Source organism: Manis javanica, chromosome 18 (assembly GCF_040802235.1).
Source record: "Manis javanica isolate MJ-LG chromosome 18, MJ_LKY, whole genome shotgun sequence".
Lineage (NCBI taxonomy): Eukaryota > Metazoa > Chordata > Mammalia > Pholidota > Manidae > Manis > Manis javanica.
The window spans coordinates 16,377,828-16,402,154 of NC_133173.1; the positions used below are offsets into that span (position 1 = coordinate 16,377,828).

Genomic DNA, 24,327 nt, shown 5'->3' on the forward strand with positions numbered 1-24,327 from the left:
CAGACCACGACCCCGTGGCAGCACAGGGACATTGAATCTGAGGCAACAGGCCCCAGCGCTTTTCCCAACAGGTTACTTTGGGACAGACTGGCCAGTGGCCACGAATATGGCCAAGTTCCTGGTTAGCAAGTGTTTTTATGTGATGAACTTCAAAAAGAGAACAATAAATAGATCCCCCCACTCCCAAAACACATACCAAAATAAAAACCTGTGAAGGTGTACCCTCTCTGCTCTGTGAGAATGATGTTAGTGAAAAACTATGGACTGATCAAGGCTGCCACGCCTCCCCCACCCGCCAACCACCACCACATGCATACAAGGCCCAGCGGCAAATTGTGATGGGACCCCAGCATCCTCCTGGGGACCAGGAGCGGGTGGGAGGCACACCAGGGCCTAGGCAATTGAGGAGGAGGGGCCAGCCAGGCAGGTGGATCAGCCCCTTTACCACAACTTCATTCTGGCCCCGGCCCCGGCGGTGGGGGGGGTTGTGTCTCCCCCACAAAGCCTGATTTGTATAGCTGATCCACAATGGCTGTGGGGCAGGGGCCGAGCGTGGACCCTAAGATCCAAAACTGAACAAATGAACCAGAATCACAGATTCTTCAGAATCATGCTCCAGGGCGGGGTGCTCAGTTCAGCCACAACAAACAGGATAGCATCTGTGTGTGAGCGTGCTGTATGTGCAGCCAAAGGGCAGAGCTTCTGGTTGCGTGAGGATTTCTCTGTCTTGAATCAAGTATCTAGTGTCAAATCACTGTCAACGAAGTAAAAAGCGAGGTTCAAGTATCCATCATGCTGACTGTGAGCAGTGGCCCAGACCTTCCAGGTTTGGTGCTCCCACCTGGAGGCCATGGCGGCTACCCCCACCTCCCTTCCCAGTTCCACCACAGCAGCAGCTTCTGAACACTCCAAAATACATTTCCACCTTGATGGGGACCTGGCTTCTACAGAAAATAATACCATATGGGGCTGGGAATAGGAATAAAAAGCAGGCTCAGGTGTGTGGACTTAGATCAATATTTTTTTCTGGAAAGCATGTAGAGACCCGCAGGACCTTAACGGTGTCACTGGCTGCAGGCCCCACCCAGGCCTGGGAGACGGGTCACCTGCAGCCACAGAGTAGGGTTCTGGTGGGCTGACCAGGAGCACACCCATAAGCCCCTTCTTGAGCTGGCTCTAAATACCATCTGGAAACACTTTCATTCAAGGTAAAAATTAAAGTGTCTTGTCTGTTTGGGGAAGGGAAGACCTAAGACTTGGCTGAGTTGTTCTTGGACTTTAAAAAGACTTCCAACAGCAGAACCCAGAAACCCAGCACTTGCCCAGCCAATGAAGTTGGAAGATGAAGCAGAAACCTACCAGGTAGCTGCAAGAAAGGGGGTTGAAAACAGGTGAACAGATGCCAGAACTGTCCCAGCATGACACCTGGCTATGCTGGTAGCACCCTGGCCCTCCAAAAAGCCAGGGATTACTTATTAGTTATCAAAAGGAGAATGTCATTTATTGTGAAGAATCGTGGCAGACACCACCTTAACCATGTGATCCAGCAACAGGCCAACCCAGCATCCCCTGTCCCTGCTATGGTGTGTGCAGGTGCCCAATATCACCTGTGTCCTACTTTTGACCTGGATCTAACCATGAGGAAACAATCCAGACTGTGGGGTGTTCTACAAGACAACTGGCCTGGATCCCTAAAATGCCAATCCAACAAAAGACCAAGAGATGGGAGATTATCCCAAAGGAAACCAAGGAGATAAGATAAGAAAGGCAGTGTGGGATTAAGTGGAGTCCAGGGCCTACTTGGGATATCTGGAAAATCACTAGGGAAACTGAATATGGACTGTATGTTAGATGATATGTAACATTTAAACACAGAAGAGAGGCAGGGAAGGGAGAAAATATAGTATGTAAAGAGATAAGTTGGAGAGTGGAAAGAATAAATAACTGTGACAAGATATTAACTGATGAATCTAGGAGACAAGTACATGAGTGTTCACTGTACCATTTAACATTTCAGAAGTAGTAAGAATCTGTAGAAGAATCAGCATGCTGGGGACACACAGGCTTCTAATATCAGGAGGCCCTGCTCCCCTGCAACATGGTCCAGACGAGAGTGGTAGTCAAGCACAGTGGGTAGACCTGAACTCAGAAGTGAGGCTGCCTGGGCACAAACCCCAGAGATGGGCATTTTTCTTAACCAATCTGAGCCCTGGTGGCCTTCTTTGAAAATCAGTGATAATAATGCCTATTTCACAGAGTCCTTGTAGAGATTAAATAGCTTACCAGAAAAGAATGCAAACAGAACAATGCCTGGCCCCTAACAAGCTGTGTGGAAGTAGTGGAAGTATTGGATACAACTGAGAGCTAAGCATATCATTCTACAAGTTTTCATTTTAAAAACGATTTTAACTGCTTTCTTAAAGCACAAACAAGACCCATGTTAACAGTACCCTAACACCACAAAATCACTGTCATGAAGGTCAGTTATGGAATATTCAGCACACCCTCCACAAACAGCCCTGCATATGTTCTAGTGCTGTTTGGTTTTGCAGAATTTCTTGAGTTATATATTCAAATATATATATATGTACATACATACATATTAATAACCTGTTCGTTTATTCCCTCCCTTGCTTCTAGTTGTTATCAATGTACCTCACCCTTCACCTTTTCATTTGCTTTGTCTAGGACCCAGATGGCCAACTGTATTCAGAGTAAAATCAGAGCGATTAGGCTCTAAGAGTGTGCACTTCCACATGCTCCTGTCAATGAGTATACTTCATAGCACCTACTCTGATGGGGTAGGGTGCCCACCTCCATTATGTTCCAGAGATTTGAAGCACTGCACACAGGGCCTCTGGTTAAGTAAAGGCTGGTCCTGTCATCTTGCTCACAAGGGAGGGCCTCCAGCCCTCTTCCAGCCAGGGGAGGGAGGGGTGCAGATGACATCCCAGCAGCCCCTGCCCAGCACCCATCACGCCAGGAGGCACAGCACACACACCTAACTACAGCAGGGGCAGAGCCTCACCCAGACCAGGCCACGGGGTAAGTAAGCTGAGGGGAAGAGCAGGAGAGATGGTCATGAGGCATAAGAGACTAACCGTGGTTTTGCTGGTGCTGTTTCAAATGTTCTCAATATGATCTCACACGTGCAAAAGGAGAACTGGGAGAAATTTAAAAAAGAAAAAGCAGGGTAGCAACACAGCAGAACCTCAGCAGCAGGGAGACTGTGAAAGCCTTTCCTTTAAGAACATAATTTATCTTTTAAGTCAACATAGTTACTCCACAATACATTTAAATGCTGCCTACACTGCTGTCTATAACACCACCAGGTCTCAATCCTATAGAAACACTAGCTCCTCTGCACCAAGACATATACCAGAGTCCAGAGTTTGTAACACCAAACACAGCAAAGGCACTATGGCTGTCTTTTCAACAGGGGGGAGGCTAAATAAGTGATGGTATAGCCACACCTCGGGAGTACCATGCAGCCAAGGAAAAGAATTGAAGGTGCCTCATTAAACACAAGCCTAAGGTAGAACGTGTTTGGTAGGATCCTACATATGTGTTTTTTAAATGTCTATGCATATACACATGCATGCATACACGCAAATCCATTAAAGGGGTCTGGAAAGAGACATACCATTGGGTGTGTAATGCAGGGTAACACTGGTTAGCTGGGGAGGGGAAGACTTGCGCATTCTGTCCACATCTGTAGTTTCGCAACCAGACCCACTGGCAGTTTGGGACTGTGCAGAAGCAGGGATGGGAGACACCAGCCTGGATGTGTCCCAGACAAAATGCTGGCCCTCTGCCAACCCGCCTTTGCCCTGGGTCAAGAAGATCCCAGCCACTCACCCTCCACTCTGACAGGAGATCCCAGCCACTTACCCTCCACTCTGACAGGAGATCCCAGCCACTCACCCTCCACTCTCAAGGAAGCCGCACAAGGGAACACCTGCAAGGGGTCCAGGCAAGCAATGTGTCTGAAAATCATGCTCTAAAGCCAGAGGTCATGATGCAGGAGGAGGCCTAAATGCCTTGCCCTAAGACTCTCATTCATAACCAAATCCCTTGTTCAGTGGGTAAAGATAAATTCTGAACTATCCCCACCCACATTATCACACGAAATGGCTGAGGGAATGCAATTTCATTCCCCATCCCACCCCAAACAGGCCAGGCAGACTGCCAATGTCCCTTGGGGTCTGCAGGAGGGAGGGGCTGTGCACAGCCCAGTGCCCGCCTCTCTGGTTGGGCCCCCAGAGCTACTGAGATGGGCCTAGCCCAGGCAGCATGTAAGGAGATGTTTTGGTTCCCAATGCTGGAGGGGAAACAGTACACAGAGGTGTCTGAAAATAATTCTTTGTGGGAACAAATAGGTAAGAATGCATTCAGGGTATCTCTGCCAAGAAAGGCTGAGACGCCATTCCACCAGTGACCTGCCAAGCTCCACCATTCAGGACACAAGCAGGAATCACCAGATGAAGGGCCTGGTCAGCTCAGGGGGGCCTTCTGAGGGCCCTAGGCCTTTTCTTCTGCAGCCTTTGAATTTTCACATCAAAGCCCCTCAGCCTCCAAGAAAATCTGCTCCTGGTCTTGCTACTCCCCAAAGTGAGTCTTAACCAACTGCCCAGATCTGGGCTGAGAAGTTCTGATCAGCCAAATAGTAAGTGGCTTGAGCTGTAAAAATGTTTGTGTCTTTGTTTAATCATGCATTTGCTGTTAACAACAATTACCTAAATGTGACAGGGTATATCAGTCCCCAGGATGGCTATTAGGGGATGGGAGTGGGGAACCACACTGCCTCACAACTAACCAGGACAGGGAGTGCTCTGCATTCAGCTGGTGGGGGTATCAGAGCAGAGCCAGGGAAGGCAAGGTTGCCCCAGAGCCAAAGCTGACCCCTGTGCCTCCCCAAGGGTTTTCATACACATAGCCTTGTTTCCCACAGACCTTCCAAGTGGTCAGGGGTGACATCACCAAACTGTAGGGAGGTCTGGGGACCCTTTCCAGGTCATAGAGCTACGGAGCAAGCTGCCAATTGCCTTTTTAGCTAAAGTGGTTTTGATATTTACCCCTACTTCCAAGAAATCACTATTGGGGGTGGGAGGGTTTCCTACAGAAGTAGAAGGTCTAACATGACCTGGGCCACGGCCTGCAGAGACCCTCAGAATGCTGCTGGGATCTCACAAACCAAACCACAAGTCATCTCAGAGCCAAGGCCTGCCGCTCAGGTCTTCCCAGAATGGCCCAGCCTCTAGGAACTCCAGTTACTTATGTTCTGCATACCTGGACTTGGGCTGCAAATGGGCTTCCTGGAGGTGTCCTCTGCCTGAGGTTGAACCAGACTTCCTCTAGACACAGTTCTTGGTCACCTGAGGAACCATGTAACCTGTAGTGCTCAGCCAAATGTAGCATCTGGAACCTGGACAACTACATCTCCTGTGGCCCCAAGGGAAGGAATCCTGTACACTCCTGAGTTGGAGGTCAACATCCACCCTGGAGATGGGAACTAGGGTTTCTGTACCCCTGGAGAGCAGAGCCAGAACCCCGAGAATAAATAGGGCACACAGCAGGCAGTGTTGGTTCCATCATCTTTGCCCACCTTGGGTTTCCTGGCACCCCAGAGGAAATGGTTTCCACTCCAGTGCTAGAGGCCAGGGTCCCCAGCACCCCTGACCCAATCCTCTAGCCAAGAGGCCAGCTCAGGGTCACTAGAGCCTGGATCAGGGGGCGAGCCAACACAGAAGCCATCCCCCCAGCTGAGGTCTCCTCTGGGGCCGGACCCACCCATAATAGTGAGCCCGCTTGTCGGCCAGCCCCTCCGCAATTTGCATACATTGTGTTGCCAGGTGGGAGGCGACAATGAAACTGGCTGCGGAAAAATTTCCAATCGTTAAATCCCCTGTCTGTACGGGGCCTTGCTCCCCAATGAAGTCCTCAAGCCGAGCCACACCCCATACACTGCCCCCGCTCCCGTACTCAGGGTCCAAACCGGTACCGAATCCAGCTTGGTCCCGCCCCCACAGCCACACCCACCACTGCAGTTCAGTTACCAAAAACCAACACCCCTACACTACAAACTCCACCCCGCATCAGGGACCACACACCCTTGTGACTCAGAATGCCTAGAAAGAACCCCGCCTTCACCCTCGATCACCCCCTGCCACGCGGTTTGGACCTGCCACAGCATGGGACCAGAAATGCGGCAGCGGCCTCCAAGGGGAAGGTTGTCTGAGATCCAACGGCCTTGACACCTGCAAACCTCGACAGCTCAGGTCCAAATTTACCAGGAGAAAGGGACCTTTCTGCTCTAAGGTCTTGACGCCTGCGTTTTTTAAACCAGTCTTTTAATCAGCTTCTGAACTACATTACAAACGAGAAGTCTAAACCTTTAGTAACTTGAAAAGTGTGTTAAGTATCTGGGTTTTTAACCTGCTCCGCATGTGCAATAACGTGTCACAAAAAAGTTCGCGTGAGCTCCGGGGAAATACACAATTTTTTAAACCAAACGGGGAGAGAAAGGTTGCCATCCATTAAAATGTTTCCACCTTTGTGTTTGAAAAAAAAAAAACAAAAACCCACTGATGACTCAACTACAAGGTCCGGGGCCCGCGAGACAGGAACTGCTGCCCTGGGGTCGGGGGGCTGGCAGCGGTCCACTGAGACCGCCCGCCCCCGCGCAGGTGCCGCCGCCCGCATCCGGCCTTTGGCAGGTGAGAGTGGGGCCGGGAAGAGGCGGCGCAGATCGCCTGGCAAGGGGGGGCAGGCGCTCTTTTCAGGAGCAGCGCCGTGGGGTAAGGAGCCCCTCGAGCCGGGCGCGCCCCCGCCGGCCGGATGGGTGGGGCTCCCACAAAGAGCCCAGGGAGGGGAACCCGGACAGCCCCCTCCGTCGGCCGTCGCCGGCTCCGGTTTTGAATTAGACCTTAGGGCGCTGGAAAAATTACAGGGAAGAAGAGAGCGAAGAATGTGCCGAGGAACTGAAAGGAGCTCTGTCCCCGCGTGAACTTCGCCCGCCGCTCGCCCGGGGCGGGCCGGCCCCTCCTCCCTCGAGCGCGCGCCCCGGCGGGGGTGGGGCCGCGGCGAAGACAGTCCCCCCGCGGCTGCCGGGCGCCCGCGCTGCCCAGCACCCCAAACGTACCCTGCGGTCCCCACCCAGTTGGCTAGCACCTGCGCGCACCTCCCCCCCCAGCCCGAGCGGGGTCTCAGCCCCCAGCCCCGGATGACGACATCCGCCCCCGCGGCCCCGCCCGAGCGCGCCCGAGGAGGGGGCGTGCCCCGCGGGGGCGCGGTCGCCGGGCGGGCGCCGGCTCCCAGCGCTGGGATCCGCCTCGCCCTCCGAACGGGGCCGAACGCAGGACCGAGTGGCCGGGGAAGGGGTGAGGCCCCGACCTTTCCAGCCCGACCGCACCTCGGGCCCGCGGCTCCGGGGGCGTGGCCGGACGGCTCGCGCGGACCCCCTTCCGCGCTGGGCGCCCGGGCCGCCCCACTGACCTGTGTGAGTTCTCAGGTGCGCCTTGAGGTGCGAGGATTTCCCGTAAACTTTCTCACAGCCCGCGTAGTGGCATTTGTGCTTTCTCTGCGGGGACTCGAGGTCGGCGCGACTTCGGCCCCGCCGGCCTCTTTGTCTGAAGCCGGGCTCGCCGCTCCCCGAGGGCCCCGGCTCTCGGTCGGGCTCCAGCCCTGCTTCCGGCTCGGGGTCGGGCTCGCTCCACGCGGGGCTGAGGGGCACGGCCGCTACGCCTCCGCCTCCGGGGGAAGCGGGCTCGGGAGCGGGTGGAGGTGCAGGCGGCAGGCGGCAGGGGGTCCTCGCCTTCCGGGCCGCCGCGCCCTCTCTGCGCTCCACCGCGGCCGGCGCCGGAGCTTGCTGGTTGAGGTCCGCCAGGATCCGCGCCACCACGAAGAGCGAGGCGCTGTCCTTGCCGTCGCGACGCTCCTCGACACGGGGCAGCGTGGCAGCAACAGCGGCGGCCGCGCCCTCGGGTCCGGGCTCCGGCCCCTCCCGCGGCCCGTGCACGACCGCGCGGCTTGACATGGACACGAGGCACTCAGCGGCGAAGTGGTCCACATAGGCGGCGGCTGCCATGCTGCGGACTCTGGCCACCCGGCAGGCGGCTCTGCTCGGCGCTGCGAGTCGTCAGCGATGCATCCGCACCCACGGCCTCGGGAGAGCTGTGGGGGGCGGGTGCGCGGCGCGCCCTCACCGCGGGCTGGGCTGGGCGCGCAGCCGCCTCTGCCGTCACCCGCGCGACTCCGCGTCCGCGAGACGCCCGCCCAGCCGGGCACCGAAGAGTGAGTGCATGGGGGGCGCGGACAGTGGGGTTCCCGCCTGGCGTCAGGGGCGGCCTGTCCTATGGATGCCGAGCGGCGACGTTAGGGACAACCGCGCCAAGTTGCGGCCCCAGCCTCGCCGCGCATTGTGGCAGGCGGGACAGCAGCCGTGCGCGCCGCGGCTCGGTGTGGGCGGTCCGGCCCCGGTGGTGGGCGGGGCCGGGGCCACATCTGGACCCGACGTCAGCCCCCAGCCACATCCTGGCGGCGCAGGTTACTGGCGGTGGCGGCCGCGGAGAGCCGCGCTCACGGAGGGGGCGGGAACCCCGGAACGCGTGCCGGCCGCGCGCTCGCGCGTAGCGAGGAGGCGTGGCCGAGAGCAAGGGTGGGCGCCATTGGCCGGTAGATACGAGGCTGGCCCAATCCCGAAAATGGACGGTGCCTATCCAGCCTCAGGATCTGCGCACGCCAATAGGACTGCTCCCTTGTCCGACTCGAGGAGGAGCGGATATTTGAGCCGGGAGTCGGGCACGCGGACGCATGACGTCCGAGGGCGGTGAACCGCTCCCCGGCCCTCCCCCACCACCGCTGCCGGAGCCCCGTGGGGCATTTTCCTTCCTGAGCTTTTGTATGGTGACTGCCTGCAGCCCTGGCGTAGAGGCGAGCGCTCGGGAGGGCTTCTCTTTGTCCCTCCAGGCTCGCCTGCGAGGGTGCCGGAATGGGTGAGCCTCAGCGGGGCTCACCTCCCCTAGTCTTTTTCCTCCAGAGCGACGCTTGCAAGGCGAGGAGGCGTGTCCGCTCTGGCCCGGCTCTGAGCTGCTGGCTTCGCCGAGAGTGCCACACAACACTCTCCGCACCCCACCGCTGCCGAGCTCCCGGTGGCCGCGCCCCGAGACTCAGGCCGCTCGCCCTCTTCACGCTCTTCCGCTGCTGAGCTCCAGCCCTCCGTGCAGCCCGGCCAGGAGCGAGGTCACGGATGGGGCGAGGTCGCCCTCCCGCACCAGGGACCAGGAACTCCCGGGATCGGTCCCGGACGGCCGGGGATCCCGAGCGGTCCGCGCTGCCCTTGAGCCCAGATCAGCCGGAGCCGGACAGGCCGTAGGCTGGTGGGTAACCTGGCAGCGTGGGTGGCTTGTCCACCGCGTCCTGTGGTTTTGGCGGAGTGAACTACGTGCCTGGTCTGCCGGCGCCGCTGTTCAGGGAACGAAGGGCCCCTTCCTCCTCCTCCCCGCCCCAGGCCTTCTGCCAACTTCTCTAGGCTGCCCTTGTCCCACCCCGGTCGGAGAGGCTTCAAACGCCACCAACTGCGAGGACCCCGCCCACGGCGCCCCACCTACCCTGGCTGGGCCTCCCAGAGGAAACGCTCGGCCGCTCCCAGTCGGCTTTCTCCTTGCCCTGGCCCTGCTAACTTGCCCTTGATTCTCACCGGCGCCCTGCCCCTCACCCCTTCGGCCTTGCCATTCTTCTCCAGGCCTAGGCCATCACCGGAAAGGCCAGTGCATAACTTCCTAAGAAAGCAGCTCAGTAAGCCTCTTTCCGGACCCTTGCCGACAGCCCGACACAGAAATTAGGTCGGCTGGGTCTGCAGCCCCAGGTTCATTTGCCTTACTGGACCTTCGAACGGGTCAGCCACCCATGCGATGAGCCTGGAGAGTGACGGCAGGTGGAACACTGGACCCTTGTGGACCTAAAAGAGGGGCGGGTGAGGCAAAGTTATTTATTCTATGCACAAAATTAGGAGCAGCCATTTCTCACCAAATTTATCTGGGGCCTAGGCAGAAAAAACTTCTTTTTCCAGGTAACCTAGGAGGAACTGAGATAGGCATTCTGGGTTGCATGTTAATGGTAAGCTGTGAATTGGCGTGGACTTTTGCGCGCCCTGGGTATCTAACTAAAACGTTAAAGTTTCCTCTCACTCATCAAGTTGGTGCCCCTTTGGAAGTCTACACACACAGTGTGATTATTTGGAGTGGGTTCTGTATGGGCCAGCTGGGTCACGTCCCTCTAAGAGGGTCTGTTCTAGGCAGGAAGAAATCCTTCCAGGCAGATTGTGTTGATGACATTTAAGAGATTTGTGTTCTGACCAAATGATGATTCAGAATGTTCCTCCAGTCCCACCACGTGTCACAATCAGTAACTCTCATCAAGAATGGAGCTGGCCCTACAATGACTTACTAGCCACACCCCCTCCCCAACCTTCCCAAGCCAGTGGGATACTGCCTAGTGTTCAAGGTTCTACATCTGCCTGCTTTCTTTATGATCCCTGCTGGGACACACCAGCCTGCGCACACTGGCAGACCCCCTAGCAGCGTGCACTGTTCGAGGCATAGGGCCACGGCCATGGACTAGGCACCTGCCCTGGGTGAGAGGACTACACCCTGTGTCAAGGATTCTCTCCACTGGCACATACCCCACCCCAGTCCAAAGCCCAAAACGGCCCACAGGCTTCCCTGGAAGTGCATCCTCCATGAGGGTTTCACCTATGCCCCTGTGTTTTGGTGATTGTTCAGGAAGCCTCAGTGCTCTGCATCCTTTATCCCAACCCCATGTTTTCCTTGCTAAGTGGAATTTTGACAGAGGTTGTTTATGTATGCATAAGGGTGGGGTGCGGATCACCCGTCAGGTGGAACAGAATAAACGAGAGCAAGGCAGGGATGGTCAGGTGAGAGCAAGTGGATGGAGATGTGAGTGGAAGGTAAAGAGGCAAAGTCCGAAAAGGTGGCTGATTTTCTGGTATAGGTGGTGGACTGACAGTATGTGTGGACTGTTTTCTGGAGCCTCCTAAAACAACAGTAAGTTTGTATATTGTAAAGCACAAATCAGCAAGGATGGAGAAAGCAAGGGAGGAAATAACAGCAATGCAATTTTGGAAGCTAAAAGGCTTAGCAGAAATGAAAAAATGAAATCCTGAAAAGATAGCCAGGAAACAAGGCCCAGAACGATCTCCGTGAAATCTCTACAAGGATCACAAATGGATGGCACCAGGCACCTCTGGACTTGGCTGTGAATGGAGAGCTAAAATAATAATTGGTTGAAAGTCTGGTTGAGAAAGGCTCAGATGCCCAGAGTCCCTCCCCAGTTCTTTGCAAACAAAACAAAAGACAGGATGTTTATGATCTGAAGAAGGTGAAAGGGAGCATCTGGGGTTGTGAGATAACAAACACAATTAAGGGCAGAGGTACCTTAACAGGTGTAGGGGGTTAAATGAACATACAGATATTGGATGCTGAGACCACTGCCAAACTCCCTTTCTGGGATTTTAGAATGCAGGCAGCCAGGAGAATGGAAGGGTCTTTCCTGGGGCATCAGACCAGGCAAAGGGGAACACCTAAACCTTTTGACATCTGTGGTGGTTCAATTAAGCCTGTTCACCCTAGAGTGAAGGCCACAGTTTAATGACCCTGTGCATGTGTACAGAGCTTCTAATCAGCCTTTCACAGGCAGCCAAAGCTGACCTGGCATCTCAGGAAAGCATGTTATCATGAAATGTAAAGCCCTAAGATATTTTTTTAAAAAGAATTTGGAGGAAACAGGCTGTAGAGAAAATAACACATCAACCTAACTATCAATAATATCAGAGAAATTGAAGAAGATAGTGCAACCCATGAGGGGATGATACATATAAAGAAACATCCAGAAAACAAACAAGAAGAGTTCTTGGAAATTTAAAATACAGTCACAGAAATGAAAAAAAAAAGAACCTCAAGAAGAGGGAGTGGAAGATAAAGTTGAGGAAACTTTTATGAAAGAAGAACAAAAAAAGAACCCCCAAAATGGGAAATAGGAGAGAAAAAGTAAAAATGAGAGGACCATCCAGAAAGCCCGTTGATTAAATAACAGGAACCCTCAAAGAGTGGTCAGAGAAAACATGCGGGTTGGGGATCATCCATGAATTAATCCAAGAAAAGGCTCCACTACAGAAGAATGTGTTGAAAGGGCCCAGCACAATGGGAAAAGATAGACCTCCTCCCAGGCATGTCATTGTTGAAGTCCAACAAAATAGGGACAGATTCCTGACATTACAAGCAGGTCACATATAGAAGCTGCTCCATCAACCCATGCTGTGCTGTGGGCCTCTCCATAGCAAAAAGTAGAAGTTAGGCAGGGGGGAAATCTAAAAGAAAATTATTTTCCAGTTAGCACCCAGCCAAAATATAAACCAAGTATTTTTAGATGCATGAGGTCTCAAAAAATTTACCTCCCATGCATCCTATCTCATGGTAGGAAGCTACCAGAGGTAATGCTGCCAAAATGAAGTCAGCCATGAAAGAGGGAGACATGTGATCCAGGAAACAGACATTCATCACAGGAGAGGCACAGAGGGCCAGCAGGCCCAGCTAGAGCATGTCACATCTCTAGGAGGACACATCTTCAGGAGATGAAATGGGTAAAATCACTGTCAGTCAGGAGAGGCTGGGCCATGCTATAGCACAAACCTGCAAATCTCAAAGGTTTATTTCTGGCCACACCATGAGTCCATAGTGAGGCGCCTGGGTTGATGGAGCAGCTTCTATCTAGAACAGGACGGCCACCATGGCAGAAGGAGAGCAAGTGCATCAGACCCAGGGATGTCACTCATTCTTTCTCTCCTGCACACAAATTTTGCCCTCCCCGAGGGGGCCTCACCCACTCCCAAAAACCTTTAAAATCTGGATCTAAAGGCCCAGAGATAGAGAAATCAGAGATGAAGATGGCAGGGCTTTGAGGCGAGAGCGATTCTGCAGTGGCCAGCTCCGGGACCTCTGTGGTGGGCTGAGTGGTTTCTTTATGTGTGTGGCTCACGTGACTGGCTCATGTGCTTCTCCCTGGGCTGGAGATCTAGGACCTAAAGGTAAGTTCTCTGCACCACCAGCCCCATTCCCAGCCCACTCTCAGTCCCAATACACTGTGGTAGAAAGGGACAGAATAACCCAACAGCCCAATACAGAAAGGGGAGGAGTGGGAGCTATCCAGCAGACAGTGTCCTTAGCAATCCTGAAATCTTGTAGGGCAAATACTGCCCCTGTCCTGGGGTGTGAGTGTTCCTTGTATAGTGCCAGTCCTGCCCCCTGAAAAGGCCTGACCACCCTACTCTTCTATGGGGCCTTGCTCCACCCTTAGGGCGGGGGATTTGGGGGGCTCTTCCTTTGCCATCCTCCTCCTTGGCTGCAATGGGGAGGGGATGGCATTGAGACTGTATCCTCCTTGGGGGTTGGGCATCCCCAGCCCACTTCTGGCCTATAGAAGTTCGGAGATTAAGGGTTATCTTAAATTCCAGCTACAAACTTTATGAATCCTTCTACATGGCTTCTTTGGCACTACCTCATTTCTCAAAAAGTTACATAATTTCTTAGCTGATCTGTTTGATTCCACTTAGTTTCATTGTCAGTAACCACTCACAGCATTTTTCAAGACATGCTTCTCTCTCAGCTGCAATTTCTTTGAGCCTCTTGGTCTTTCATGGTAGAGAAACACCCTTACATCTCTTTTTTCTACACCTTCTGAGTTATCACAGGTGACAATTTACCAAGTATTCTGTCATTGGATATATGACGGCTATCGTTCCAGCCTCCTCAGTTTTCTCACTGACTGTTCATCAGCTTTTAAGCCAGTGCCACATTTCTTGTTTTCTGTTGCAGCAATGACAGCCACTCCTGGTTACCACTCTCTGTATCAGTCAGGAGCAGTTATGCTACAGTAACAAATAGTTCCAAAAATTCAGTGGCTCCCAGTGCCAAAAGTTTAATTCTCCATACATCCAAAGTTGGTTGGGGATTCTGCTTTGTGACATGATCACCCTCACCTCAACACCCAAATAGATGGAGCAGCCACACTCCAAAACATTCTCCATGGCCAAGAGAAGAAGTACTTGCTGGGTGGTCTTGCACTAGTAGTTACATGCTTGGCACAGAAATGACAAAGACCACAGGGAGCCATGGGCAGACCCACGATGTCCTCAGAAAGCAAGGAGCCAAGCTATTCAGTGAAACACTAATGGTTTCCATAAAACTCCCTGTGATTTTCAAGGATATTGAGAAAACTGGCAAAGAGTTTGGAATTGAGTTAATGGTACAGAGCAAAGTAAGTGAATAGAAGACGAGTTCCAAAGAAAACACGAGGATCCATTGTAGTTGGCCCCTTGGCTCAGTTGCGGAAGGTGTTTTTCATAAAGGTAATGGCAAACATGAAGCATTAGTCTAATGAACTGTTCTACATTGCTCTGATGGGGGATTGGGGCTCTCTGAGGAGGATGCGTGAGGGGGTGGGAGGAAAGGGAGCTAAGTCCACACCTACATATGGTGTGATAAATGACGGCACCCTAAATTGAAAGCCCAAGAGGCAGCAATTTGATTATACTGTGGTAGGTAGAATTCTAAGGTGGCCCCAACATTCCATCCATGGCCTACATACATCTTCTCTCATTTAGTCAAACATGCTCTAGATTTTTCTGAGAAGGGATTTGCAGATGTGATTAGGGTCCTGCATCAGTTGACCTTAAGATGGGGAGGTTATCTGGTGGGTCTGACCCAATCACATGAACCTCTCATCTGGGCCTGGGAGGCAGTGAAGGGAGGTCAGAGAGACTGGAAGCATGACAGAGATTTGAGGTGGTGGAGACTTTCTGTTGCTGCCTTTGAAAATGGAGGGGGCCACATGGCAAGGAAAATAGGTGGCTGAGAATGGCCTCCAGCTGATAGCCAGCTAGACCTGGGGACCTCAGCCCTACAACCACGAAGAACAGAATCCTGCCACAACCACATGAGCTCAGAAGAGGGCCTGAGCTCCAGAGGAGAACATGTCCTGGGCAATACCTTTATTTTAGCCTCATGAAAACCTGAGCAGAAAACCCAGCTGCACCATGCCCAGACTTTTGACCTATAGAACCACCAGGTCACAAATGGGTGTTTTAAGCCACCAAGCTTGTGGCAATTTGTTATGCAGCAATAGAAAATAATGCACATGTTGTTTGAGTCATGGAAATAATCAGGTTAAAGAGGAATCTGAGAATCTGCTGCCAAGATGTTTCTCACTCACACACCTGGCACTGTGGTGGGGATCACCCGCTGGGTCAGGGCAGAGCCAGGTGGAAGCTGGCCACTTCTTACTATCTCATTTTGGAAGTCATAAAGTTTCCTTTCCATTGTACTCTATGGGTTGAAGCAGTCAACAGAAGCCAGATTCACTGGGAGGGATACACTGCAAAATGTGTATAAAAAAATGTGTAGCCATTAAAAAAAACTGCAACAATATTTAAAACTGTCTTGCAATATTTCAACAACTTCTGTCTTGAAGCATGAGCTCCTGTTCGGCTGGCCAGCTGCCTGAACTGTTCTGAGGTTCCTGGGATTCCAGGTCCCTCCTTGCTTGCACTGCAGGCCTCCCCAAGAACAAGGGTGCCCCTGTGCCATCCAGACCTTCTATGTCATTGGCACACAGTGGGCTGCTGTAGGTAGAACCACATGCACACATCTGGGATGAACCTGCATTAGGCTGCTCACTTGGTGCTCTTACTGGGCTGCTGTCTGGGAGTCAAGCTGTTTCAGAATGGGATTCATGCATCATAATGGCATGTAGGTGGATAAAGGTCTTCAAGGAGAGACTTTAAGGAAACAACAGGATGTGGCTGAAGAACCTCACCTCCCACCCTATTCACTGGACACCTGTTTACTGGGTGTCCGCATACCCAGAGGCACTGGACACAGAGGGGAGGTAGTGTGGTGCCCTGTCCACTGACTGCCCCAGGGCTGGCCCGGAGCCAGGGGCATCTCTCCCCTCTTGGAGAGGAAGTTTTGAAGGGCCTGCCTCATGGTCACCCACCAGACCTGACACTGACCACTCAAAGGGCCTTAGTGGTTTCCAGTGGGAACTATTTCTGGACTTGCAGGACACGGCTCCTGATCAGAGACGGCAGCCTCTTGGCTGCTCCCCTTTTACCTGTAATGTGGCTAAAACGGATTCATTTTCAACTTCTCCTTTCCTTTTCCTTGGGGGAAAACATTTCTTTTTTCCTGGAATATCAATAGCTCTGGTTGTGTGGCTCTCTGCTTTACATACCAAATCCAAATACTAAATACCAAACCAGAGAGCTCCAGTTCAAAGACGCTGGAGTGGAAAGAACTGACTCGAGCTGCACTTTGAAAATCAATTCGTTTAACTATAAAATCAGGCTTAGGTATGATTCATTTTTTCTCCACTCAGGGTCAACTGGAGCAAAGCCTACTTCCAAAATGGCTCACTCACATGGCAAATCCACTGGGTACTCAGCCTGGGCTGTGGGGTTTGGGTCCTTGGCTCCTCTCCAAGCAGGCCTGTCCATGGGCTGCTCAGGCTTCCTCACAGCATGGTGGGCTGGCTTCCCAAAGTGAGTGTCCCCAGGGACAGAGGTGGTCATTCACAGCATTTTTATGACCTGGCATCCAGAAGTCGCATAGCCACACTTCTGCCATACTCTATGTACTGGGGTTGTCACAAAGGCCCACTTGGTTTCAAGAAGAGGAGATGTGGTCTTTACCTCTTGATGGTTGCCTCACCTGAGGATTTCAGCCCTGGGCAGGTTCACTGCAGATTCACTGAGAGCAAGAAATGACAAAGGAACCTGTTTTTGGTTCTTGGGGTAAAAAGGTTTATACCCAGCTTTATTTTCACAGCAGGAGATTAAGCACTAGAATCATGTCTGCATCCAACAGTCTGCAGGTCTGTAATCCACCTCCATCTCTGCCTCTGCCCAGAGTACTGGGCAGAGCTCTTGACGTAGTGACTCAGTCAACAGCAGCTCATTGCCAGTGTGTGTGGCATTAGCCTAGCAGCAGGCCAATTGCATCATCAAGTAGTTTAGGGTCAGGTGAGGATTCTGGCCATAGGAACTTCCATTTTCCCCACAATGGGGAAGTAGCAAAGTTTTAGAAGAGTGTGTGGGATGGGAGGTATTATTCTGGCATTCTTTAGGAAATACAACCTAGAGTTGTATGCTACCAAGAGTGAGCATGCTCAAGGCCTTCCCATGCTGAGGCTGGATGGTGTCTGATTGTAACGCAGTTCAGAGGGACACTGGGGAGGCCTCAAATGTCACAGCTCGATCTCCCTTCCTTCCAGGAAACCAAATTACTTTTAGCAAAAAGGAATATCTTTTCTTTTTAAAGATAAGCTATAATTTCTATAATTTCATAAGTGCTAAGGCAAGATAAGTCTCCTGGACAGAAGCATGTTCAGTGTGGAATCTGGACCTGGCAGGGGAGAGATTTCTGTGGTTCCAGAGTCGGCTCCTAACATCACACCCAAGGCCACTTCCCATGGTGATGCTGAGAGTGACCCCCATCCAGAGCCTTGCTGCACCCTAGATAGGTCACCCAAGGACCCCTGCAGGGGGAAAAAACTAAAGTTACTGACTTGCCCAGCCTCCCTTTCAAGTGGGCATGCCTCGTGAGTACATTTGGGCCAATGGGATCCAAGGAGACCATGGAGATGTGAGGTCCAAGGAACCCCACACATGGAGAGGTGAGCCCTTATTGCCTTCCACTCTCCCTGAACCCACCTTTCAGGACTCAGAGCCTCACTGGAGCTTCAGGACCCGCCGGGAGGGCTGAGGAGCCCACACACACCTACCCTGCTGCCCACCTCTGGGTTGCTTTTAAGAGAGAGAAAAAGAAGCTCCATCTTCCTGAGGCAGGCTGTGCCAGGTTTTCTGGAGCACACAGACTGTCTTGGTGTGATGCCTTCAGTAGTGAGCGGATAGTAAGCAAAACCCTGAGGGCTTGGGGGCCCCCCCATGGGAGTTCCTGGAGGGACAAGTCTCGGGGAAGGATGACAATCAGATGCCAGGCAGAGAACCACCTGGCCATCCTCTGGGAGCCCTGGCAGGTGACAGCCTGCAGGCAGGTGTCTCTCCTTCCTTCTGCAGACACTGTGGCCACTCTTCTCCACTTGCTTTGCACCTGGGCTCTCCCCATTCCCTGCTCTGCTTTTCACAGTATCTCCAGGCAGCTTGGCTTCAGCACCCTCTGCTGACCCTCTGAGTCTCCAGGGCAGACTCCCAGGAAGAAACCTGGGGGACATATGGGCAGCCCTGCTGGTGGGTGGCTCTCACAGAAGGCCTCCTTGCAGGCCCTGGTCAGTGGAGTGGCTGCCCTGGCGGACATCCCTGATCCACTCTGCTGCCAGGGAGATGGAGAGAAGCAAGCAGCTAGAGTAGCGTGGAGGAAGGCAGATGGGGTGGGCTGAGGGCCCAGCTGGACAACCTCTACCACGAGGCATCCTCATCCTGGAATTGGAAGCATCCTCCTTCTTTTGCAGGGCTGGTACTAGATTAAACTCATTAGTGTTAGGAACAATTCCACAAGGTGCTTGGCCTGCAGGAGCTGCCCAGCAATGATAGGAGAGAGAGGGCAGGATGTAAGCATGCATGTGGACACAGAATGCTCCTGCTTTTCTCTCCAGCATTTCATTTTGAAGGTTTTCAACCACATAGAAAAGCTGAAAGAGGATGAGTTCAATGAACATCCTGTTTGCAGATTCACCAATTGTTGTGTTCTTATCAATTTTACTTTATTTCTCTCTCCATATATCTATTGCTATTTTTTTCTGAACCATTTGGAAGTTGCTGACACCCTATCACCTCATCTCTGCCTACTTCCAAAAGTAAGGACTTGCTTCTTGATAAACCACAAAACTATTATTGCACTTAAGAATTTTATCACTAATGTATGAATATTATAGGCAGACCAACCATATTTTAACTTTTTTCAGTGGCTCCCACAATGGGTTCTATTTACTTTCTAGCCAAACCACTCTGTTTTATCAGTCAAACTGAGATTTCTGTCCCCAGAATGCCTTACTCTGACCCCAAACCGACCCGATCTTTCTATGCAGCCTGTCCACCTTAGCCCTGGGAGGTGTGTGTGGGGGGGGGGCGGGTGGACAGTGCTGGGTCGAGGAGTCTCTAGAGACCAGTATATTTCATTGACAGCCTGCAACTGTTGTCTGGCTCTAAAGGATGAAGCTGTGTCCAAACAAAGGCACCATGGATTTTCCTGCCTTTAAGAGGTTTGGTCTCAAGACCATGGCCCGTGGGCCTCACCCTCAGCCTCCTCAAGCCACAGAGTTTTCCTCGGCCCACAACCATCTGTAGCCTTGTCCCCACCCTGTGACTAGCTCATCCTTTCTTATAAGACTAAAAAGAACAACCTTCCCCTCCTCCACCTGCCCTCCCAAAGGCAGGGCAATATGTCTGGAAGAAATCAGTGATCAGTGGCAAAGAGCCTATATTTGTCCCCCAGTTAATGACATCAAACACTCAGGCCTCTCTGGCTTTTGTCAGGTTCCTGCAATGGCCCCACACTATGGATCTGTACCCCCAAATCCGTATGTTGGGGCCCTAACCCCTAATGTGATGGTGTTGGAAGGTGGGGCCCTTGGGAGGTGATCAGGTTTAGGTGAGGTCATGAGAATGGGGTCCTCACGATGGGATCATTGCCCTTATAAGAAGAGGCAGAGATGTGGGTGAACTCTTTTCTTCTCTCCCCACTGTGTGAGGACATAGTGAGAAGGGGGCCGTGTGCAAGCCAAGAAGGGAATTGTCACCAAAGCACCTGATCTGAGAATTCCAGCCTTCAGAACTGTGAGAAATGTCTGCTGTTTGAGCCACCCAGCCAATGGTATTGTGTTACAGGGGTCTGGGCTGACTGAGACACCCCAAGATGTGGGAGTCGTGGTCCCACTGCACAGGCAGGAACCAGCTCTGAGAGGCATAGCGGGCCACACAAAGCCATGCCAGGGCCTAGGCCAGAGGCCTGTTTGGAGTCCAAGCCCAGTTTATCAGCTAGAAGTGCTTTGGGCTGGATTAAACAAAACCCAGTCAAGTCCCATAAATAACCAGGTCTCCCAGAATAAGATGTTGGGTGGTGGGTCTTCCCAGGGATGGGGGATGTGGCTCAGGGGGGCCGACAGGAACCCAGCTCCTTCTCCCTTCCTCTCCACCATCCTTAAATTGTTGGTGTTCTGCTCTAGAGACACTGGCCACAGCTTCAGGTCCACAGTTAGGACTGGAAGCCTGGGGAGGATGTTGGAAACACATGATGTGTTCCCTCTGAGAAAGAAGAAGCCTTTCCCAAAGACGTCTGCTTCTCCTTACCTGGCCACACCAGAGAAGGGGACACAGGTAGCTTGTCTCTGACTCTACAGCCCTTGTGGTAGGAGGCACAAGGGACAGAGGCTGGGCATGCTCAGTGCCACCCCCAGCCTCTCACTCCGGACCCTGCTTTCTGAGTTAGCCATCTTGGGATAGTCCAGGCAGCTCATTCAGATTCACAGTGCCCTGTATGATTTAACTGGATACCTAGCAAATGAGCATGCTCTGATGTGTGGGTGTTTATTTTTCTAGTGAGGAGGAGAAGAAGATGAAATGTTCCCAATTCCATACCTCCAGCCTGCCTCTGAGATATTCCAGGATTTCCTGATGAGGATTGCTGGCTTGTTTCTAGGACGGTTGGCATCGGCATGGTATTTTCAAGCTCACTGTGAGATTGCTTGAGCTGTGAGAGACTCCTTACAGGTGGGATGGGAAATCCCCTGGGCTTAAAGGGCATGCACCCCAGCCCTTCTTCTCCAGGTATGCAGTATGGCTCAGTCTTCTACCGCTAAGGTGAATGGGGCTATGTCGGGTCACCCCAAAGCTGGCCATGGCTTGGAGGGAACCCCTTTCCATACAGCTGTTCCCTGGTTTGAGGCCCTGCCTTCCCATCCCAGGGGGACTCTGTGCTAGCCGGCCCCTTGTCTGCTCCTACTGTCCCCAGGGATGTCCTGTCCCAGTAGCTCCCCCACACTGCTCATATCATCTTCACAGTTCACCAGCCAGTCCCCGTGGGCCTGTGGGTGCATTAGTATCTCTGGCTGGCATGACCCTCACCCCTTGAGGTAAGATGGAGATACATACAGAGTTAAACATTTCCCCCAAAGCCAGAATAGCTGTAGCATTCTCATTTGGAAATCAGTGGTAAAGGTAATTTAGTTCCACAAATCTTGGTTGATGGTAGACACTGAGGTGTGGCTTCTGGGCTAAGTACTGAAGGTGCCAAATGCAGAAAGAGCTCACAGCCCTAATAGAGGGTTCTGTGTAGACAGAAGGCAAGAGAGCTTGGCGGGAGGCAGGAGGGCTTCCAGGGAAGGTGCGGTGCAGACAGGAGCGTGGGGGTTTGGTTAACTGGAGTCTGTGGGTCTCTCAGGGACAAAAGGGAATTCAGTGTGACAGCAGAGGCAGCCAGGACCAGTGGGGCAAGCTCAGGGGCCAGGGAGTTCCACCAGCGGGAGGGCAGTGCTCCAGCGAGGCAGGTAACACGTGCTGACAGCAGGGGCACCAAAAAGCTCAGCTAGGGCAGCAGGTCATGTGCTGAGTCCCTGACACAGGCAACAGCCCACGTGAGGGCTCTTAGGGGTCTGCATGGCAGCCCAGGCAATTGGATGCCATGGCAGAAGAGAGGAAGGGGTACAGGAGTGAAGGAGAAAGAAGGTTGAGATGCTCAGAAAGAGAAAGGGGAACAAGGGTGAGGGGCGGGAGAGCCTCAGGGATATAGCCAAGAAGAGCCAATCCTGAAGGGCTTCGTCTTTCAAACCCCAGCTCTGCTGTGTGACGCTAGACCATCTAGTGAACCTCTCTGAGTCTGTGTCCCTGTCTGAAAAGTGCAGAAAACACCTGTTGTGAGTGGAGCATAAAATGTAATGCTCCAGTGTGGGTGCAGTGTTACCCACTGGACAAGGGCATTTCTTCTCTAAGGTCACCGTTAGGCCCACGTGTCCTGGAGACCTCATTTCATCAGGGAAAGTCAGGCCCTCCCGTCCCTGTGTTCCAGGCAGGCCGGGCCTCAGGGTCTGACGTGGCTGTGTCCCTGGCAAGGGCAGCGTTTGCCCCGCACAGTCTCGAGGCCCCTGGGCGGCGGCGCAGGGAGCAGATGCCGGCAGCTGCCACCAGCCCCACAATGTGGCTTTTGTCAGCCAGGGTGGCTGTGGAGCCAGAACGACTTGTGCTAGGGAACGACTCCGAGGCTTGCGGGAGCGCTGCCACAGGCTCTCAACAAAGCCTTCGGGAACAGTGGCGCGGGAGGCTTTGGGCGGTTGCTTTGTTATGCAAATGAGGAGGCGTTTCCCGGCCCACCCCTTCTCCGCGAGCCACCTTTGTGATGCAGATGAAGGAAGGTCTTGCTACAGGCGGCCTTCCTAGTCCCGAGCTTGCCCTGCCCGTCCCCACTGACCAGCCTGGCCAGGTTTAGGGAGCACCGCCCAGCACCATGTTGGCCTGACCCACTCTTGGGGTCAGCCAGGAGATGACAGGACTATAAAAAGGAAGCCGAGACAGAAGGACATCATCTCAAACTGAGTAACCAGCCAAGAAGAGTGAGAGCAGGCAGCTGAGAGAGGCCCACCTGAGCAGGCAACGTTCGTTACAGGGGCTGAGCCAGCCAGGCCGGGTCAGTGTCTGCGGTGGACAGCCCCCTAGGCAGAGGAACTGGTATGTGCCAAGGCCCTAGGGAGGCATACCCGGTTCCAGGGGCAGACTGGCCAGTGTGAGAACGGCCCATCCGCTGACTCCTGGGCACACAGAGCTTGAATGGGGCCCCAGGGCTGGACCTGCATGCCCCAAAGATGCATGCTAGTCTGGACAGTGATTTAGCAAATTTCCAAATTTCTCTGAGCTTCAGTTTCCTGGTCTGTAAAATGAGAATTGGAATAACCTCTATCACAGGGCTGTGGTGAGATGAAATGAGATAATCTAGATACAGTGTTAATTTCAGTGCGTGGCACATAACAGGCATGCAGTGGAGGATAAAAACAGACAATCTGACAATATTTACCAAACTTTGAAATGCATATGCTCATTTCCTAATAATGCTACTTCTAGGAATTCTACAAATATTCTCATATGTATAAAATAACATATGTTCAAGGTTATTCTTCGCAGATTTGTCTGTAGCAGTAGGAGATTGGAAACGGTTCAGCTGTACATCTACAGCAGTCGGTTAAATGGATTATGATCTGCCACTCACGTCACAGAACTCTTAAGACAAAACAAGAATGAAGGTGCTGTCCTGTGCAGATACAGGGGAACTGACTACCCGGGAGCTGGGAAGGGTGAACCAGAGCCCTGCATGGTGAAGTCAGTGCCCTGTAAAAACGAAGGGCCGAATGTCGCAGGGGCCCTAGGGTCCACTGGCCCTGGGAAGAGGAGGATGCTCCAGGAAGGGTGGTTTGCAGGGCTATGGTGATAGCTGTTAAATACCCACCTAGAGGCAGAGTCTCTCCTGCAGAAACGAAGCATCTTGGGCCGAGGTGACGCACGCAGCTCTGCAGTGATAGAATAACACAACCAGTCACCATGGTAACAACAGGCAGTTGTGATTTTCAGAGGGCCAGCAGCACCCAAAGTGCAGGAAGAGGTTTCACAGGGCTGCCTAGGGGTGGCACCTCCATAATTCTGGGTGTGCATGTGGCCACAGCAGTGTGACTCCCGAGCCTCAGTCTTCTCATCTGTAAAATGAGCTTCTGACCTCGGCGCCTGGGAGGAGAGGCTGAGTGAAAAGGCTGAGCCTTCAGCAGGCATGGAGCTCTGCAGATGCGAAGGCTGTGAGCCTCCCAGGGCAGGCCCAGAGGGAGGGCTCTGTCCCTTGTCTCTTCCCTATTGCCCTCATTAGACACGCTGTGTGCAGCCCTGGATTTCTGTCACCAAAGTGTCTTCCAAATAAGTAAATAACGATGAGAGGAGAGGAAGGAGGCAGGAGGCAGGTTGCATTTCCTTTGGTAGGGGAGGGCTGCCCCACCCCCCTGCCCATGCAGCCGGCTGCAGGAGCCCCTTCACCCTGGGGGAGGCCTCTGTGCTGTCTCCACATCCCTTCAGGACCCCGCTCTCCCCACCTTTCTCCACTCACACAAGCACTAGGGGTTGGAATTGGGAGGGGCTAGGCTTGGGGGTTGTCAGTAGCTCAGCACTCACACTATATTTGGGGGCAGGCAGGGAGAGAGCCACACTCCCTATGCAGGTGATTACTTCAAAGCACCTTTAAAAAAATAGTGAAAACAAACACAGGAGTATTA

The 24,327-nt window shown here is 52.9% G+C and overlaps 1 protein-coding gene across 1 annotated transcript in view; it reads right to left on the reverse strand.

Annotated features, from left to right (window-relative positions):
* KLF13 (KLF transcription factor 13) overlaps nt 1-9,554 on the reverse strand; it is a 47,106-nt gene extending 37,552 nt beyond the window's left edge. The window contains exon 1 of the mRNA XM_037000452.2: nt 7,495-9,554. Coding sequence (XP_036856347.1) covers nt 7,495-8,086 — 592 coding nt within the window. The 5' untranslated portion in view covers nt 8,087-9,554. The remainder of the gene's footprint in view (nt 1-7,494) is intronic.
* Nucleotides 9,555-24,327: the final 14,773 nt, after the last annotated feature.